This window comes from Pelmatolapia mariae, linkage group LG16_19 (assembly GCF_036321145.2).
Source record: "Pelmatolapia mariae isolate MD_Pm_ZW linkage group LG16_19, Pm_UMD_F_2, whole genome shotgun sequence".
NCBI classification, from domain to species: Eukaryota; Metazoa; Chordata; class Actinopteri; order Cichliformes; family Cichlidae; genus Pelmatolapia; species Pelmatolapia mariae.
This window is the reverse complement of record NC_086241.1, coordinates 57,028,867-57,049,408: the sequence shown is the minus strand read 5'-3', so window position 1 is coordinate 57,049,408 and position 20,542 is coordinate 57,028,867. Positions and strand designations below refer to the sequence as shown.

The 20,542-nt window shown below is 38.8% G+C and overlaps 1 protein-coding gene, 1 pseudogene and 1 gene segment (V, D, J or C); 2 read left to right on the top strand and 1 right to left on the bottom strand.

The window, feature by feature from the left end:
• Positions 1 to 2,729, bottom strand: part of LOC134645481 (Ig kappa chain V-III region MOPC 63-like) — a 59,979-nt gene extending 57,250 nt beyond the window's left edge. The window contains 3 exon segments of the V gene segment in view: positions 199 to 201; positions 2,267 to 2,585; positions 2,678 to 2,729. Of these exon segments, the coding sequence occupies positions 199 to 201; positions 2,267 to 2,585; positions 2,678 to 2,729 (374 nt within the window).
• Positions 1 to 4,447, top strand: part of LOC134645480 (immunoglobulin kappa light chain-like) — a 59,690-nt pseudogene extending 55,243 nt beyond the window's left edge.
• Positions 4,448 to 11,125: 6,678 nt separating this feature from the next.
• Positions 11,126 to 18,021, top strand: zgc:101744 (Receptor expression-enhancing protein 6-like). Of its 2 annotated transcripts, none has more exons than XM_063498937.1 (6): positions 11,126 to 11,199; positions 11,296 to 11,428; positions 15,455 to 15,548; positions 16,779 to 16,917; positions 17,439 to 17,607; positions 17,827 to 18,021. In XM_063498937.1, the coding sequence occupies exons 2-6, from the start codon at positions 11,314 to 11,316 to the stop codon at positions 17,862 to 17,864; spliced, it is 555 nt and encodes a 184-aa protein (XP_063355007.1). In that variant the 5' UTR covers positions 11,126 to 11,199; positions 11,296 to 11,313; the 3' UTR covers positions 17,865 to 18,021. The 2 variants fall into 2 exon arrangements, with proteins under 2 accessions (XP_063355007.1, XP_063355008.1); XM_063498938.1 differs by having other exon boundaries at positions 17,439 to 17,629.
• The last annotated feature ends 2,521 nt before the right edge of the window (positions 18,022 to 20,542 follow it).

Genomic DNA, 20,542 nt, shown 5'->3' with positions numbered 1-20,542 from the left:
TTTCTTGTTGTAGAACACAACAGTCTTTTTTTTTATTTGACTGAGTTATGACCTGTCCTGTCAGGATTACCAGAGGCAAGGCATGACGCCAGCATCAGCGCTCGCTATTCAGCTATGACGTGAAACTGATTAACAGGTCAGGACATACACTGGGTAGCATTAATGTCATGATTTGTCACTTAAACTAGTAAATAATACCACCTTGGTACAGAAAGAAAGCTCAAATTAGTTTGAAATTGAAGGCATGAACTTTAACCCTGCAGGCTGTAAAGGAGAAGTTGACCACTCTCACACTAGCATGGTTTACATACTACAATCTACACTGTTATTCAAGCAGAATTTAATTTATAGCTAGTGACACCAGATTGATCATATAAAGAATCTAAAGGAAAAATATAAAGTATTGTCTTATGAAGTGGGAAACAAGTGCATTGTCCAACAAATGCATTGTCCAAGCATTTAATCCTTGGACAATGCACGCAGTAAGATTAGTGCATGGAACAAAAGGCAAACAAATACTTACTACTTATCTATTTATCTCTGCTTTTAAATCTTAATCCTCCAGCCAAAAGCCCCAAATTACTTTCAAATGCATCATACACTAACATTAACAAACAATAACTATTATTCTTATTAAAAATATAATTTTATTTAAATATTTACAGAACCATCAGTGCTAAAACCTCAATGTGGGTGTAAAACCTCTTATAAGTGAAGCGAATAGCAAGTCACCCCTAGTGTCTGTGTATGACTTTGTTGCTTTGTTAGCTGTCACCACTTTATCATCTAGAAACAATTTTATTTTATATATATATATATATAAATATGTTTTTACACTATATAATTTAGAGAAATAACCTTTATCTTTAAGTGTTTCTGATGTTGACGATAGAAATTACAACAGTTAAAATATCTCAAATGAAATGAAATGCAAATCTTGTCAGAAGTTTCATAATCTTACTTTTAGATTACATTGCAAGTTGTCACATGGGCTATAATTGATGTCATCTGCAGTTGAAAACAAACATACATGATGTGACGTCTTAGAAGTGTGTTAACCCTTTAACAAAGGATTAAATGCTATTGGACTGGTTAAAGGTGATGTAGGCAGACATTGTTAGAATGCTCAGTGTCAAGTTTGGATCTCTTTCCAGGTCAGTGTGGACTAAAAGGATTAGCAGACATCAACAAAAAGCATTAAAACAGCATGCAAACAGCACACTACAACAGACAGCTGGCATGCTCAGAGTACTCAGCTGTATTGATCACTTGTTTCCCACTTCATAAGACAATACTTTAACAAAGGGTTAACACATCTTTTCAGATGATGGTGTTGTTGTTGTTGTCAGTGTTGACATTGTGGAGGACTATAAATACCTTGGAGTACACATTGACAATAAACTGGATGGGCTACAAACACCACAGCACTTTACAGAAAGGGCCAGAGTCGTCTCTATTTTTTGAGGCGACTGAGGTCCTTCAACATCTGCCAGAAAATGCTCAGGATTTTCTACGAGTCAGTTGTGGCCAGTGCGATCCTCTATGCTCATCCTGGGGGAGCAGGCTGAGGGTCGCAGATGCCAACAGACTCGATAAACTAATTCGTAAGGCCAGTAATGTTGTAGGGATGGAGCTGGACTCCCTCAAGGTGGTGTCGGAGAGGCGGATGTTCTCCAAGATAAAGACAATGTTGGATAACACCTCCCACCCACTCCATGACATGCTGGTCAGTCACAGGAGCACATTCAGTGAAAGACTGAGAGTACCGAAAAGCACCACTGAATGACACAGGAAATCATTCCTGCCTGTGGCTATCTCCCTGTACAACTCATCCACTTAACACACTGTTTACTGCAACAGCTACACCCTTCTTGCACATGTTCTTTTTCAGCTATTTATTATTACGTGACTTTTATGTATATATATGCCTGTATATACTGTGCTATTCTTAGTTAGTGTATTGTCTGTCTTTGTTAATGTTTGTTTATAATGGAGCACTGTAACTAAAAATAAATTCCCCTAGGGATCAATAACGTATTCTGATTCTGATTCTGATTCTGATGATCAGAATCAAATATTTAATTTAATGTATCTTTAAATAAGAAATGTATACTCAGTGAGGTTACTGTCAGCTCTGTGTTCAGAGGTCTGTGTCAGAGTTTCTCTTCCACTTCAGCAGCTGCAGTCAGTTCCTGCTGTAACAGCTCAGTGTCTCTGCAGTCTGACTGAGGGAGGTTTATGTACAGCTACAAATCACTGTGTGAACACATCAGCACTGTTTATTACATGGATACTCTTACAGTAGTAAACTGCTGCATCTTCAGCCTGAACTCCACTGATGGTCATAGAGAAGTCAGAGCTGCTTCCACTGCCACTAAATCGAGATGGTGTTCCTGAATGTCTTATGCTCACATGTCGAATTAGGAGCTTTGTGGTCTGTCCAGATTTCTGTTGATACCAGTACATACACTGACCATCACGACAGCTAGCAACAGCTTGGCTGGTCCTACAGGTCAGAGTGACAGTGTTTCCAGGAGTAGATGTCACTGCTGGAGGTTGAGTCACAGTCACCTGACCGCTGCATCCTGCAGACAGAAACAAATCATTCATTTATCAGCAGAAATCAATGAGAGAAAAAGCAGCACATCATGTTTGAAATGTTGCTGAGTGAATGAACCTGTAAAACAGCAGCAGGTCAGCGTCCAGATGAGGATGGTGATGAGAGTCATGGTGGTTGTGCTTTCTGCTGTGTTGACTGACAGATGTGAGTCCTGCAGTGTTGAACTCACAGGACTATAAACCTTCTCAGTTTTCTGGAGGATCAGCTGATGATGCAAAGCCTCCTCTCTATGGAAATGATTTCTTTGCTCTCAACACACTGAAGGAAACGTGAAACAACTGAAGAAAATATTTACATTGGGAGTGCAACTGAGGTGTCCATGGCTGCAAATGATAAGTTTTATTTCGAGTGTGATTAGTATGAAATCTAAAGTACAGTAAATTGTGATTTTTTTTAACTTTACTTTAAATTTGCTTTGTTAGTAGTCATTATTGAGAAGTATTTTGTTAAATCCTCTGTTACAAAGACAGTAATTGTTTCTCTTTCCAGTTTGTAGATAGTCAAGATATTATCTTTATTTGTAGGAAAATTATTTTGTCCTTTTTAAAGCATTTTAGATTAAAACTAGCATGAATTTAGCCGTTTAGATTAAGTATTGGGGTAGCAGACATTTTCTATGTGCGTAGATGCTTGTTCTGAGTGCAGGAGGTTTTTGTGTGGCCACTTAGTGAGTTTGTATCACTGTACACTTTTGGCGGAGGAACCAAACTCATCGTTGACTGTAAGTACCAAAACCTTTTACTTTGCACAACATGTAGTATTAATAATACTACATATACTAATAATAATACTAATTAATCAACTTTAGGTTTTTGTATGTTGCTAATAATTAAGGTTAAATTGAAAAAATGCTGATATCACAAAATGAGAAAAAAACGTCTTCTTTCCAAGCTGCAGTTAGTTAAATTCATTGAATCAGAAAAGAACAATTATCTATTTTCATCATACTTTATACTTTTAAAAAATATTTAGAAAAGTCAAAATAAACTAATAAATTAAAAATGTAACACTGCAGAAGAGCAGCAGTAATATTTTAGCTCATTATTCAAATATCTGCTTATTTTTAGATTTAAAATGTGATCCGTAGTTTTGCCAAATTAAAAAGGTGATTTTTTAGAGTAACTGCAGATCATCTTGGTGTTCATGGTTCATTAACTTTAAATGTAGTTTTAAAGGAAGTGAAAGAAACAGATGACAAAGATTTGACTGTTGATTTGACATGAGTGTTTCAGCTTGGTTCATTTATATGTAGGAACATTATCACAGAGATGAATTATTCACTTTGAAGTATTATTCAATAGGTATAGGAATAGATTACCATATAACTGCCTTTCAAAGTTTCTTCACCTTTTTGACTCTCTCCTCTCCCTGCGCTGTCTCCTCCAGTGGGTGTGTTGAGGCCCACCCTGACTGTCCTCCCTCCCTCTAAAGAGGAGGAGAAGAAAAGCAGTGCCACTCTGGTGTGTCTGGCCACTGGAGGATTCCCCTCAGGTTGGAAGCTGGGCTGGAAGGTGGGGGGCTGTAGCCCATCTTCAGGGCTGTCAAACAGCCTGGAGGTCTTGGGGACAGATGGCCGCTACAGCTGGAGCAGCACCCTGAGCCTCTCTGCAGACCAGTGGAGGAAGATGGGCTCAGTGAGCTGTGAGGCCAGTCTGAGTGGACAGAGCCCCGTCACTCAAACCCTGGACCCTGACCAGTGCTCAGAGTAGAGCTTCAGCAACACTTCCTGTCTACAAATGATGTTTTCGAATCTACAGATCTCTGTTCCAGTGTGTCTGTAAAACTATGTTTGATGTTTCGAGAAATGTTCATATTCATGTTCTGCTTCTTGCCCACTATAATAAGGAATGTAACTTACAGCATGAAATAAAAGTACAATAAAACACTGTGTTTGTATTTACTTAGTTTTGCAATAGATCTTTTATGTTTAATTATTAAACCTTATGCTGCATTGTGAATCTCATACTTTTGCGCAACAGAGTTAAAGATAAAGCTTAACATGTTCATTATATTATAATTACAATAGCGGTAGGGGAAAATTATGGGGATTTAATATTTTTTCTATCAATGCATCCATCGCAGCAGCCATGTTTTAGAAAAGATAAAATTAAATGATATACATTTTTATGTTAAAACTTCTTATTATAAACTTTTATTTTGTGTATGTGTTTGATGACTCTATTGTTGTGTTCAGTGGACCGGTTATTCTCATCACAGTCTCTTCACTGCACTCTGCACCTGCAGCCTTCACTCAGACTGAAGGAGGTTTTTGTACAGCTCTAGATCACTGTGTGAACACTCCACCAATATGCACACCCATACAGTAATAATCTCCAGCATCTTCAGCCTGAAACCCACTGATGGTTAAAGTGTACTGAGAACCAGATCTGCTGCCACTGAATCGAGACGGAGTTCCTGAGGAGCGAGTTGATGCTCGATATATAAGAAGTTTGGGAGGCTGTCCAGGTTTCTGAAGATACCAACTGAGATCAGCACCAATATCTGAACTTCCTGTGGCACTGATGGTCACGGTCCCACCAAGACTGACAGGTTTGGATTTATCAGCCTGAGTAAGAAATTTATTGGCCAAGGAATCTGAAATGATAAACAAAATTAAATCTGATTAAAAAAAAATCTTGATAATCACCAGCGAAGATTACGATAAAACTAAAACACTTAAATGAAAAAGTTAATAAATGTTCAGAAATTCTCACCTTGCATTAGAAAACCCAACACGAGAGTCAGAGTTGTTATCAACATCATCTTGATGCAGTTCACAGTGTGAGTGCATGAAAACAGTTCAGACTCTCACTTAAAGGAGAACTTAAACTCCAAAGATCAGTGATGTATAAAATCATGCAAAATGCATTTGAGCACATCTGTCCCTGTGAAACTGAGAGAGGGGGGAGTAAGATAACTCTGCATATCCCTGTGGACTGAATATGCAGAAATGTGACTTCCCACTTCCATGCCTGTGGCTTTCTTATCTTTGCAAGATTATCCAAGGAAGCCTTAGGTCTTTTCAACCATAGATAGTCGCAGACTGCCTTCTGCTGACAATCCAAATTCACAACAACTATTGGTAAATGTCCATGATCATGTGTATCAGTTAATCTTGGTGCTTGATCCGTGACATTAGAAACACTGCAGAGACCAAGATTGTATCGCAACAAAAGTGTTCCAAGCTTTAAATGTTCATGTATGAGTTTTCAGTGGCTCCTAGATTACCATTAATATCATGTCAAAATCCCAGTATTACATCTCATTCTATAAACTAAATTTAATGAGTCAAGAAACTGGTTTGGTAAAACCTTTCGGCAAAACTCTGAACATCTTCTCTTGCAGTCAAACACAGTTTTTGTAGTTTTCCCATTGTGATGTATAATGATAACCACTGAAGGCAGAATTTCAACACAGCTTATCAATTATTATTGATAAGCATTATTTCTTGAACAAACATCTCTAAAATTGTTGCATTTTGTTGCTACTGATGTGATGAAACTAATGTGAGTGAGTTCAGAGTGCAAAGAAGGTAAATCTGAGCTGAAGGTGGATCCAGAAATAGATGGAAACCATTTGAAAGAAATGATGAAGATGAAGACGGAGACAAAGATCAGTAACAGCAATTTCAAATGAAATTTTAGTAACCGTGTTGGACTATATTTTTGCACATGCAATGAAAACCCATATGAACAGAATTCAAAAAAGCACTGGCCATTTTATTAAGTACACTGGATGCCACAGCATAACACAAATATCTCAAGACACAGTGACATGGCAGCTACTCACTGTGTTTAGGCACGTAGTCATGTTCAAGATGATCTGCTGAACTTCAAACTGAGCAGCAGTTAAATCAGGTGATTTAAGTGACTTTGAATTTGGCACAGTTGTTTGTGCCAGCTGTTTGTTCTGTTTCCCACAAAGAAATTTCTAGGGTTTACAGACAATCATCTTATGATCTGAAAAAAAGAGAATGCCCAAGGAGAGGCAGTATCAATGTATTTGTTTTCTTTATTTGCATGTTTTTGGGGAGTTTTTTGATACCAGAGCTCAAAGGAGAATGGCCAGACTGCTCTGAGCAGATAGCAACAATAATTCAAATAATCATTCATTACGACTAAGTAATGCAGAAGTGATCCTTCAAACCTTGAACCAGATGGACTGCAGCAGTGGAAGACCACACAGGATGTATCTCCTCTCAGGTAAGAACAGGAAACAAACTACAATTCACCAAAACTGAACAAAATAGGATTGGAAAAAGTTTGCTGGTATAATAAGTCTCAATTTCTCCTGTGATATTCGGATGGTTTGGTCAGAATTTGACATACACACATGAAAGCACAGATTCATACTGGCTTGTATCAACAGTTCAACCAGTGCCAGTGATGTACAATAATGATACGAGTGATATTTTCTTGGCATATGTTGGGCCCCACATCTTTATTATTTTTGTAGAACTGAAAACAGCAGAATTTGGAAAGACCTGTGTTACAATTCGTGAAAACTGTTCTTTTATTTACACTTTTTGAAGTATTTGAAATGGTGTGTAACGAATGTGTTATTATTTTTGGCTGGTTATTTGTATTATCTAATGACTGTTTTACAGTTTCTCTCTTAAAGCAGTTCTCAAATGTGTAATGCAGATTTTTAAGTTCACCATTCAAATTTCCTCTTCAATCACATCCCAAAGTTGCTCTACTCGACTGAGATGTGATGACTGGAGGTATCATGAAGTATTGTGTGCCAGGCAGTGGACCCAAATGCAGGACTCGGCAGACAGACTCATAACACAGCTTTATTAGCTGGCAAATGGCAGACTTAATAAAGAGCTAGGTCTTCTGCTGCTGTAGCCCATCTGTGCCATGCGCGTTCATAGCTCTTCTTTTGCATACCTTGTTTGTAACAAATGCTTATTTGAGGTGCTGTTGCCTTCCTATCAGGTCAAGGTACTCATTCTCCTATGACCTTGAGATCAACAAAGTACAGTGGCTTGCAAAAGTATTCGGCCCCCTTGAACTTTTCCACATTTTGTCACATTACAGCCACAAACATGAATCAATTTTATTGGAATTCCACGTGAAAGACCAATACAAAGTGGTGTACACTTGAGAAGTGGAACAAAAATCATACATGATTCCAAACATTTTTTTACAAATAAATAGCTGAAAAGTGGGGTGTGTGTAATTATTCAGCCCCCTGAGTCAATACTTTGTAGAACCACCTTTTGCTGCAATTACAGCTGCCAGTCTTTTAGGGTATGTCTCTACCAGCTTTGCACATCTAGAGACTGAAATCCTTGCCCATTCTTCTTTGCAAAACAGCTCCAGCTCAGTTAGATTAGATGGACAGCGTTTGTGAGCAGCAGTTTTCAGATCTTGCCACAGATTCTCGATTGGATTCAGATCTGGACTTTGACTGGGCCATTCTAACACATGGATGTGTTTTGTTTTAAACCATTCCATCATTGCCCTGGCTTTATGTTTAGGGTCGTTGTCCTGCTGGAAGGTGAACCTCCGCCCCAGTCTCAAGTCTTTTGCAGACTCCAAGAGGTTTTCTTCCAAGATTGCCCTGTATTTGGCTCCATCCATCTTCCCATCAACTCTGACCAGCTTCCCTGTGCCTGCTGAAGAGAAGCACCTCCAGAGCATGATGCTGCCACCACCATATTTGACAGTGGGGATGGTGTGTTCAGAGTGATGTGCAGTGTTAGTTTTCCGCCACACATAGCGTTTTGCATTTTGGCCAAAAAGTTCCATTTTGGTCTCATCTGACCAGAGCACCTTCTTCCACATGTTTGCTGTGTCCCCCACATGGCTTGTGGCAAACTGCAAACAGGACTTCTTATGGTTTTCTGTTAACAATGGCTTTCTTCTTGCCACTCTTCCATAAAGGCCAACTTTGTGCAGTGCACGACTAATAGTTGTCCTATGGACAGATTCCCCCACCTGAGCTGTAGATCTCTGCAGCTCGTCCAGAGCCACCATGGGCCTCTTGGCTGCATTTCTGATCAGCGCTCTCCTTGTTCGGCCTGTGAGTTTAGGTGGACGGCCTTGTCTTGGTAGGTTTACAGTTGTGCCATACTCCTTCCATTTCTGAATGATCGCTTGAACAGTGCTCCGTGGAATGTTCAAGGCTTGGGAAATCTTTTTGTAGCCTAAGCCTGCTTTAAATTTCTCAATAACTTTATCCCTGACCTGTCTGGTGTGTTCTTTGGACATCATGGTGTTGTTGCTCCCAATATTCTCTTAGACAACCTCTGAGGCCATCACGGAGCAGCTGTATTTGTACTGACATTAGATTACACACAGGTGCGCTCTATTTAGTCATTAGCACTCATCAGGCAATGTCTATGGGCAACTGACTGCACTCAGACCAAAGGGGGCTGAATAATTACGCAAACCCCACTTTGCAGTTATTTATTTGTAAAAAATGTTTGGAATCATGTATGATTTTTGTTCCACTTCTCACATGTACACCACTTTGTATTGGTCTTTCACGTGGAATTCCAATACAATTGATTCATGTTTGTGGCTGTAATGTGACAAAATGTGGGAAATTTCAAGGGGGGCGAATACTTTTGCAAGCCACTGTATTTTCACCCACTACCGCTCACTGACACTTTCTGTTTTTCAGACCATTCTCTGTATTGCATTAACGAGCAGTTTAGAAAGATCTGAGTTACATGTCCTGAACAATATTTGTTTTGTACTTTGGCTGTTTGATGTAAGGTTTTGTCTACTCAGATTGCTGTGACTCAGCTTGTGAACACACAGAAATCCGTGGGTGAGGTGGTTTTTGTTACACAAATGTAAAGCTGCAAGGCTGCAGGCAGTGGCTACTTCCACTGTTACAATAATTATTTTCTTTTATAAAAAACATGACTGGTTTTATTATATAAAAATTTCAAATGCTTTTTAAAAATTTACTTTACTGCAACAGCTTATTGCAGGTTTTTAATATATCCTGGTTGCCAACATTGAAATCACAAGATAACTGCATAAACACCCTTTTTCCTAAGAATCAAGACCTGCCTAGACAATTGTACTCTACATACAACTTTTACTGTCATAAGCTACTGGAATCAAGAGTCAACACTGGGATATTAAAGTTGTTCTCAATCACTTTGGTATAATTCTCACATCAGGAATATCACTCTTACCACTCTTAATGCAGTTTTCAAAACAGTTAAGGCATTTTAACTGACTCATCCTTGCAAAAGGCTAGTAAATCAATTCATCTCTGTGATTACTGAATAAAAACCTTGAAATGATACAATTATGCAACTCTATGCATCAGGAAACACACAAAAAATATATACAAACTCAGAACATAGCACCAATTACAGTGTAGTCCAGTAAAGTCATGCTAGCAAGATTCAGCAACCACTTTATTAGGTACAACAGAGTACTTCGAGCTGAGAGGGAAACAGTAACCACTTGTTACAAACAAGGTATGCAGAAGAGCATCTCTGAACTAACGACACATCAGACCTTGATGCAGATGGGCTACAGCGTCAGATGACCACACTGGGTGTCACTCCTCTCAGCTAAGAACTTTAAACTGAGGCTACATTTTTCACCAAAATTGCACAGTAGGAGACTGGGAGGGGGGAGGGGGGGGGCTGTATTCAAATGACCTCCCCAATCACCAGATCTCAGTCCAGAAGAGCACCTTTGCCACGTGGTCAAAATTGGAATGAAAAGGTGAGCGCAACTGTGTGATGTTATCATGCCAATATGAAGCAAAATCTCTAAGGAATGTTTCCAGCACCTTTTTGAATCTAATTGACAAAGAATTAAGGCAAAAGGCGGTCCAACCCAGCACTACCAAGAGTATATGCTTGTGTGTAATTAACATTCCTTTAATGTGCACCGGTGACACAAGAGTATGTGTTTCTTTTTGTTTCAATAAAACCTCTTCTGAGAAAATGTGTTTGTATTTGCTTTCAGTTGAAGGGCAACTTCACTGCTACCACTGACAGTGACTGGCCTTACTCTTTCTTACATTGCAAGAACTTTTTATACATGTATACAGCTTTTTAGTATATTCTGGTTAGCAACAGAGAGAGGTTTTCTGATAGAAATGTAAACACCTCATGCAGATTTCCCAAGTTTTTCTGAAAAATTCTTACCTGCCTGGACAAGTGTACTGCCCAAACAACAGTTAAAGTCATAGGCCGCCACGATCGAGAATTAGCACGTTTATTAGTGTGCATGGATATACACTGATAAAACTTAGTAAACAGTCAAGCCTTGTAAGTCAAATATTAAATTCATCCGGTGTAACTGCAGAAGTGGATGTGTGGGGAAATTAAAGCATTTTAAGGATGATAGCGGCCCAATAGACTAGCAATGTTTCCTGGACCTCCAAATGACTGAGCTTCTTCTGCTGCTGCCCTGCAGCACCAGAACGTGGGCAGCACAAACCGTTTATTTCATCAACTGTAGCGGCCAGCTTTTGTCAGACGAGCTTTGTGATTGGTCAGACACATCCAGGCTCCTCCCCTCTGCCGCCACAGCCCGGTGGAGTCATCGGACACTCTCACAGCGGCAAGTTTTCGGGCAAGTTATCAAACAAAGGTTAGTAAGTCAACCGGCCGTTTTCTTATAAACTGCTCGAATTTGGGGTCATGTAACATTTGTTTTGTCTTCTGTACGGTTTTGTTTCGGTCGCAGGCTCGGGAAGGCCCGAAAATGAGTCACTTTAAGGAGCGCTTCGTGACTCTGCTCCATGAGAAGAACTTTGTGACTGATCAGTTGGCAACACTGGAGCAAAAAACGGGAGTGAAGAGAGAGTATATCGCTTTGGGTATGTTAACAGCTCACGAGAATAAACAGCTAGCTACAGAAATGTACTTTAAAACACTGGAGGTGTTTATTAACTTTTGCTTAGGAGTTACCCCTCTCCTCCAATACTTGGCACAACCTTCGTGTTAAACAAGTATGCCAACGTTAGCTTTTTAGCTGATAAGCTGTCACTCAAACGGAAACTGGCACACAGTTGTGGTTGCAGTGTTCGTGAGTAGTAGATGTTTCATATCCTCCCTCTCTCTGTTAGCTGGCTCATTTTATTTCTCTCTCATGCAAGAATACCAAAGTTCATCCAGCTCAGGCCCTAATGCTTCACTACTGCGTTTGACCTGGTTTAAAAGTACAAACACACACACCTATATGTACACACACAAATCTATTTCGAAGCGTTGCTGCTGAATGAACTGCTTCTAATATTCGAGATCCACCACCAGCTGATCTCAGGGGTATTTTTATCATGTCCTGAAATATCCAGGGTCAGAAATGGAGGGAGATTCTAGGATGACTGGTTATACAGCTGCAAACAGATCCACTCCTTTATTGCGAACGACGCCTCATACTCCTTAGCTGTTGGGAGTTTTGTTTTGACGCTACTTTGTAGTCAGTTTGCACAGTTAAAGTCAATAAATGTCAGACACCTCAGGCAAGGTTGTGCTTAGGATGCCACTCAGCTACAGGAAACACCAGGGTGACCTACATTCAAACTCACTGTCTTTACTCTCAATTGATCAAAAACAATTGTCTGTTCATGGCAGAACAATGGCATGCCTTCAGGATAACCAATTTCAAGGTCGCAAAGGATGAGAATCTTTAGTACTGTATGTGAAGTGCGTTGTTTGAATACTACACACTAAAACCTGAGTACAGGCAAAGATAAGAAGTTCTAACAAACAGTACTCTGACATAAGTAAAAATGTAAAGATGACTTTTAAAAAGTACATTTGGTGACTAATGTTGATAATTAAAGGTTTAAAAAGCTCTATCACCAATATTTCACCAGCAGATTTATTTTTATGTAACAAATACTACATATTTTGGGAAGGATCCTTCAAAAGAACTATGGCTTTTATATATGTGTATACACAAAACAAAACATGTCATACTTTTTCATTAATGTAAAAATAAAATTACACACAACATTTCAAATCTATACACAAGTGTATCATAGAAAAGCCAAACGATGCAATCGAATGACATATTAAGCACAAGCATTGGTTTTTTTGTAGCCTTTTTTTGGTTTTACTGGAAGTGGTTAACCGTTAAACATGTGGCAGTAAGCCTTAGAACCATTTTGTTAAACAAGCCGAACATATAAATTTGGGCATGGCTGCTGTTGTTATATGGGCTTATATTTTCATATATATATATATATATATATATATATATAGGCGATTTTGTACTCAAGTTGATGTTGAATACTGTCTATCTCAAGTACTTTAGAATAATTCGAGTTACACAATTGCTCTCAAAAGATTGATAAAACAACCACTTGCACATACAGTTGCTGTCAGTCAGTGTTTCTGTTGTTTTTTTTTCCCAGACCCTCCAGCAGACTGAATTGCAAAACAAATACTCTGGACTGTATGTAAACACTTCTACCTGTCTCTACCCTATAATTAATTAGTAGAACCACACAGAGCAGCTAAATTATACCATGCCCTGTCCTGTTTGCAGAAATATCTGCTTAACATCTGGCCAATTTGTAAGTGCCATTATAATGCTTACTTGATATTACGTCCACATTTTGGGGTAAAAATGTGTTGTACACTGAAAAACATTTGAGTACAATAAATTCTTTTCTGATGGCTCACTATAATGTTGTACTGGACTTCAATTTGATCTGAGCTAGTTCAAGAACCAAGCGTTGCAACTGTCTGCTGTTTAGCTGAGAGACATCTCAAGTTCATGCTGACTCCTGCAACACTCTGAAGTGTGAATACTAATGTGCTGACTGGAGTAGAGATGCCTCAAGTCAGCTGTGTGCAGCCAGTTGACTGGGTGTTAGTAGTTGTGCATAAACTTCATGTTTTTAAAGCCAACCTCCACCCCTCACCCACTGTACTCATAACAATGGGTCTTTGTCATCATTTGAAATTAAGTCAAACTGGATTTTTAGCTGACCTTCAAAAATTATGTAAAAAATACTTTTGAGTCATTCATCACAAGATCACACACCAAGAGAAACTCCATGAGTTTCTTTGTCCTATTATTTACTGCTATAATAAAAATCAAGCAGTTGTGGTTTCATTATTTATCCAGTTTCTTAACTATTACATTTCAGGGTTATGAAGTAATGACTCTATGTAAGCTGTCAAAATCTAGTGGGGAAAAAAGCATTTTCTTTATTGCTGGCACATTGGTTTGAAAATTACCATATGCTTTTAGTGCTTTGTGGTGCAGCTGGTGTGTTTATTTACACTGGCCATTGTCTGTAACCTAGCCTGGGGTCTTCGCTGTCAACCGGTTCTTCCAGTTTGGTCTTCATTAGGGAGGGAGAGAGAGAGAGAGCGTGAGCTGGATAGGCTGGGATCAGCACAGATATTTGTATATGAGCTGTGACAAACAAATGAGATGTAAAGAGCAGGCAATGGTTACAACAGGATCATATGCTTTTAGTGCTTTTGATAATGTATGACCTTTTATATTAGCTGAATTTAAATGAACAGTTGAGTTTTGCATAAATTTTAATAGTATATTGAAGTACTAACATCTACAGTACCTTGGAGATTACACAATGTTTATTTTTGTTCTGTTTTACATCAACTCGCGACGGAGTCACCTTAGTTACATTTTATACTGACTCTCTGTGTGTTAATCAACTCTGCATTGCTTGAAACTCCACCTGCCTCTGAAAGCTACCACCCGTTCATCTCCGCAGAGATCAGTAGCAGGGATATAGTATTATTAATGTATTTAGTAAGCAGTAACTGGGCTACAAGCTGTGTCCCAATATTCCTCGTTTGTTTTCTTGACAATTTTGTGGTAGCAAATATTTTTATGATTAAAAATATTGCAAGTGCACATATAAATATGTTGCAGGGATGAGAGGTGACCCCACTTGGCCACTTAGAAGTTTAAACCTGTTTTTTCAGGTTTACATGAATAGAGTTCCTACGAAATTTTGATAAGATGTTAATTAAAACTCAGTGTTGAAAAAGCTGAAGAAATATTATTGGGAAAATCTCGAGTATGTGACAGAAATTGGTAGGTAAACCTTTGCATGCTAAACTGTAGTGTGTATCTGCTGTTTGTTAATCGAATTCAAAGTTACCAGTTGGCAGTTCTGTAGTATTTCTGGTTTTTCAGTTACATGTTTATTATCTTTATTCATGGCTATATCATACCTTAATGCTGTGTTCTAGACCATATTATATTATCCATATACCATTTTCATCATTGTATTAATTTGGCAGTTATTAGGTTATAAAATGACAGAAAACTGTTTCAAAAATCTGAGTCACGATGATGAAATTTATGACGATGCATTCCCAGAAATACTCAGTTTACTTTTTAGCATGGCAGAGAGTAATTTCGTGCCAGTCAATAAATAAGGAACTTGAGTCATTTCCACTCAAAGTCAGTCTGTTTCCTTAGACACAAAGTATACACACTAAATTGGGAAGTCATGTTTTTAAGATACTGATTGAATTATAGTTTCACATACTACACACTATCATAAACATATTATTTTAAGTTGCATAAAACCTGTGGTGTTTGTGGAGTCGATCATGCCTGAGGTGTGTAGGCTTGAAGTTTATACTTTCCTGTGGCTTAATGAGCTTTGAAATGTATTTTAAAACAAATCAACTCTTGTTTTGGCTGCATTAATATCAGTGTTTGGTGTGTGTTCAGTGCTCCTCCTGATCCTGGTACTGTGTTTTTCTCATATCCTGCTGTGAGACACACAGTAATGTAGCTTGACATTAGAAGTGTTTGTAAAGTAACTGGATAACCTCACACTCCCCTCCCTGTCGCGCCGTCTGCTCTCAGCTCACTGCCGCCTCTCGTGTTTCTCTCTCTGCAGGTTTCCTGAGTTTTGTTGCGATATATCTTCTGTTTGGATATGGAGCCTCACTACTCTGCAACCTGATTGGATTTGTCTATCCAGCATATTTCTCGTATGTATGACATCTGTTCAAAAAAATGTCCACTCTAATATATGAACACTTCTTTTAGAATCCAAAGTTCAATGTCAACCCAACCCAAGACTGCTATTACTAATACTAATTGTGGGTTTTTCAAGGTAGTCAGTCTGATAATACCAGTTCATATCTGTGTTACTGATGTGTTTTAGTGGAATGCTGCATTGTTAATCATTAAATATCCTTGATAAGACTAGTGTTTTACCTGCTGTTACATGAAAATGAACATGACAAAAGTCTATTTTGCCTCTTGTATTTAACAGACTTTTAGAGATTGCTGACCATTTCCTATTCTTTCAGTGTTATTATGAAAGGCAGGTTAGATTAAATTAGTGTAAACATGCATTGCTTGCATGCCTGTGTCTATGTTGAAGCATGTATGGGGCAGTGTCATTTCTTTACTTCTTACTGGCTGTAAAATTTGTTTTTTCTGATTTTCTTTTCTACAGGATTGTTTCTTTGTGTAACTGAAGCTCAATAAGACAATAATGCGGGAAAAGAAAAAGCTTTACTAAAAAAGGCTACATTGGAAAATAAGTTTGACTAACTTTGCTAAAGAATTTATTTTTACATAGAAGAATTTTGGTGTGGGATGATTACAGTGGACAGTAACTCATTCAGTGTACATATTGGCATAAATTCTGATATTCTTACTGTTGACCAACTTTCAGCTCACCAAATCACATCATGCATGTCCCCATGAGACCACCTGTACTACAGCCACGAATTTTTGTAGAAACTAACAGAGCTACATGTAAGAACGTAAATGTCTGATGGAGACTGGAGCAGTCTTTATCAGCTCTCTAATACAAAGTGATGTGCAGTGATGTGCACTGATGGGAGAGAAGCACAGATAATAGTTGAATTTGTGGTTTTCAAGTGGTCATCATGTGTACCTTCTGCTTCTGGCAGCATTCTGGTGTTAATGAAGCTACTTCCAGTAGTGAATTCATCTCCAGCTCTGTGTTTACGAAAGGGCAACTTGAGACAGTGTCTCTACAAGTTTTGGGGTTTTTTTCCCCCTATAGTTCATGTAGCTTTGCAGAATACATTGACCTTCTCCTTTCATGAATTTCTTGTTGTACAGTGCTGCTAATTGTCACATTCGCATAATAACATCATATCAGGTTTAGAGTTTAGACTTTTAATGTTAATGTACCATGAATGTCGTGACCTCATCAGTCTCTTGTTCTCCTCTCCATTCAGTATTAAGGCCATCGAGAGCAATATTAAGGAGGATGACACACAGTGGCTCACCTACTGGGTTGTTTACGGACTCTTCAGCGTTGTTGAGTTCTTCTCTGACATCTTCCTCTTCTGGTTCCCCTTTTACTATGCTGGCAAGGTAGGCTGACATTTTAATATGGTTTTTGTGGTTATTTTGTACATTATCACTGTATGCAGGTGACACTGGCCCAAGTCTGCTCACACTGTCATGCCATAGATAGTCATACTGTCTTGAATTACATAAGGGCAGATGGCTTTTCTTTTACAGTGGCGCTTGCCAACACCACCCTCTTGTGGACATTTTGTGTAACTGCTAAATAAAGAATGCACTCTGCAGAAATGTTTTTCACATATTAAAAAAATTAATAACAATAATAATATGACATAATGGAAACAAAAAGCCACCATACTGATGAAACACTGTGGTCTTATTGTTATGACGATTTTGGCTCACCATCATTTAAACACTATGCTTATATTGAAAACCATAATCCCAGTATACATTTATTGATTGAACTTCTAAGACTGCAGCTAACCCTTCATTTTCATTATCAGCCAAGAACTGCATGCTTGTACCATCTATCAGTATAAAATGTATAGCTCTCCCTTTTATTATAACTGAAATTTTACTCTTTTCAGTGTTTGTTCCTCATATGGTGTATGGCTCCAGTAACGTGGAATGGCTCCGAAATCCTGTACAAGCGCGTGATCCGACCATTTTTTCTGAAACACCAGGCCACCATGGAGAGTATGGTCAGCGATCTGAGTGCCAAGGCTAAGAACATAACCGAGACCGTCACAAAGGAGGGTGAGCCCTTCACAGTGTACATGCAAGTACAGCCACGTTTATACTCTGCATGTATCGCAGCAACACATTAATACACCAGACAAACTTGTGCATGACCACACAGTTTCACACTGTCAAAACATATCCTTATATACAGCAGTCTTATATTTTTCATGTATTTTCTATAAAATATTATGTTTTTTTCTGTTCTGTTTTGTCCTTCCCCGTATTTTTCATCAGCTGTTAACCGGGCCCTCAACCACGAAAAGGACCAGTAAGAAACATGGGAAAGCTGAGTGACAGGAAATATATGTGATTTCACTTTTGGATTGCCCTCCTCCTTCTTCTATGACACTCTGGTGACTGGTTTCCATCCTCTCTTCACATCATGGAAGCGTCACACTTCTAAAATAAATAAAGCCGTTTTTACTTCTACATCAGTTTACTCCTGTTGGTACTGCTAAGGCAATTGGTGAAACTGTGACCTGTTTTGTGAGCTTTTCTTTTTGTTTGTTTGTTTTAGTGTGACAAAATATGTTAACAAAAAAGAAAAATACAATTTTATACCTGCAAGTACTCTGAGTAGTGGGCATGTCAGCAGTGTTGTCTAACTGAGCCACTAGTGACAGAAAACCAAGGCTGAATAACAGTATAGTTATAAAAGCAGGTTACCCTAAGATGTGTTCTTTTTTTCTCTTTGTTTTTTAAAATTGACAATCAAAACTGGAGCGCTTGGGTCATTGGTGTCTTCTTGCTTTTACAAGCTTTATTTTTGTCTGTGCAAAGCAGAATTTAAAGCTTGTTATGAAGGTTCTCAGTCTTTAACTTGACTTCTATGTTTTTTGATGTCTTAATTTATCACCCTATAATGATGAAGCAATAAAACTGGACCCCTGGTGCTGCTGCGTCTGTCTTTACTATCTGTTTCTTTGAGAATCCCTTTTCCAATCACTTCACATAGTGCCAAATGGGATTTTATTTGTTCTGGATTGCAACATTCACGCAACAGCGATTTTTATTTTTTATTTATTTTTTAGCAGAGGTAGGGAATCGTGGAAATTGTGCCACTGGATCTGTAACCTGTGAGGATTTTGGTCTTTACAGCAGTATATATATATTTTTTTTAATATAGAATTTTATCTGCAGTAATTTTAAAACTGGCGTATACCTACCTAAGATTTAAACATGTTTACCAGTTTCTCATTTGTGTATAATAACTTATAGTGTAATTTCAGACCAGAGGTCACAGGAAATGTTATTTAATGTTTTTATTTTGGGGTTTGTTGCAGGGAAAATACCACTGTCACAGTCTCTTTATTACTTGATCTTTTGACCTGTCCCCTGTAGTACATTTACCAGCTTTCAGATAGCCCAACCACCCACGCATTAATTTGTGTTTTCCTCTTTATTCATGCTTGAGGAGCTCTGAATGGGAGTTCCTTTGTGATTGTGCGCTGGATATAATTCTTTGGAAATGGTGGATGGAGCCAGTGCGGTGGCCACACTCCACCTCAGGGAGAAAGGAAGGAACCCATCTGGAAATGGCTCCTGTGAAGATGTGCCTGCTGGGCGTTTTGTTGTTGTGTAGTCCCTCAGCCGATGGGTTATTGATTTAACAGAAATGGGACCCAGACACCAGTTATTGCACTTTGTTGCTGTGTGGTTTGAGAAAAGGCTTTTTATTGAGTGTGAGGGCTGTAATGGCTTAGAACAGTGGAAGAAGAGCTAAACGGAAGGAGACAAAGCATGTGTTGTACAGTCACGAATCTTTCTCAACCACCTTTGTGTTTTCACAAAAAGCTTCATAAATGTGAATTATTTGTCACGTAGCTCCACTAGAAGGTTAAAGCTTTCGCTTACTGCTATACTAACTTACTCCTGTTTGCATTGCTGCATACAGGTAGAAAGTACTAATGAAAATGTGCCATAAATGTCAACATCTTCACACACTTGTAGGCAGGTCTGATTGTTTTGAAGTCTTGTTTTAGTTTTTTGGTTTGGTCTTGTCTTCTGTTTAAACCACCTCCTCCTCCCTGGTGTTTTCCTCATTATCTCCTCTCCTCAATCGATGCTGCTTGAAAGAACCACGCACGTATGGAATTGCTCCCCGCTCTCCTAAAGCATCTGTAGTTCCGCTTCTTACCGTCAGAGGGGGACAAAGACAAGACCTTGCAGATGGAGTTGGTGAGTCATACAGCGAGACCGTCACGTACAGACACCACAGCTCAAAACAAGGCTTGGTCTGACTTGGCCTTGGACCTATATTACCGTGAAGTCGATGCTTATTCACACTTAGCTGTGATGTTACCTGACACTGTCAAGCGGATATTGACATGGGCTGATGATTTATTTAGACTTACTGTTATATCGACGCGTGTTTGTCATCACGTCATTCATTTTTCCATTCTCCACGCTCTGGTTAGCTTTGTATTATACACACCAGTCTACTGCATTCATACGTTCCCGGCGCTCTCCACGGTGCTGAAACACAAAGGGGTCTCTGTCCGTGGTGCTGAAACAGCATCGAGCACGGGATTTTCTTTTTCATTAAAATCTTTCCGTGTCACTTTAAATATATTTGATTCCATTACAGATAGCTCTTTAACATCACCGACTTAATATGCCAGCTTCACATACCTTTGCTCTAAGTGATACAGGACTGATTTGGATGTAATCTTTGCATTTATACTGGCATAGCTTATGTTGGTTGCGATGCCAGCCGAATATTAAATGAAAACCCTGGCCTAATAAATCCAACGAGTCTGACATTTTTCATCTTGCAATTTCCATCTCAGGACTTCAGCAGTCTGCAGCTTTTCATTTATGCGGCCCCAAGTCAACAGGAAATGCCACAAGTCTGCCATGGCCCTGGGGATGTCTGAAGGCTACAATATATTTGTCTGTGGCTGAGACGTTTTGAAAGAAATGGGCCCCTTGTTGGTTTATATTTTGGACC

What these genes read in the sequence shown, in the direction of transcription:
- zgc:101744 (XM_063498937.1), top strand. Translation starts at nt 11,314, where the DNA reads ATGAGTCACTTTAAGGAGCGCTTCGTGACTCTGCTCCATGAGAAGAAC. An exon ending in GAGAGAGTATATCGCTTTGG is followed by an intron (nt 11,429 to 15,454) that starts GTATGTTAACAG and finishes CTCTCTCTGCAG; the next exon opens with GTTTCCTGAGTTTTGTTGCG. An exon ending in CCTTTTACTATGCTGGCAAG is followed by an intron (nt 16,918 to 17,438) that starts GTAGGCTGACAT and finishes TACTCTTTTCAG; the next exon opens with TGTTTGTTCCTCATATGGTG.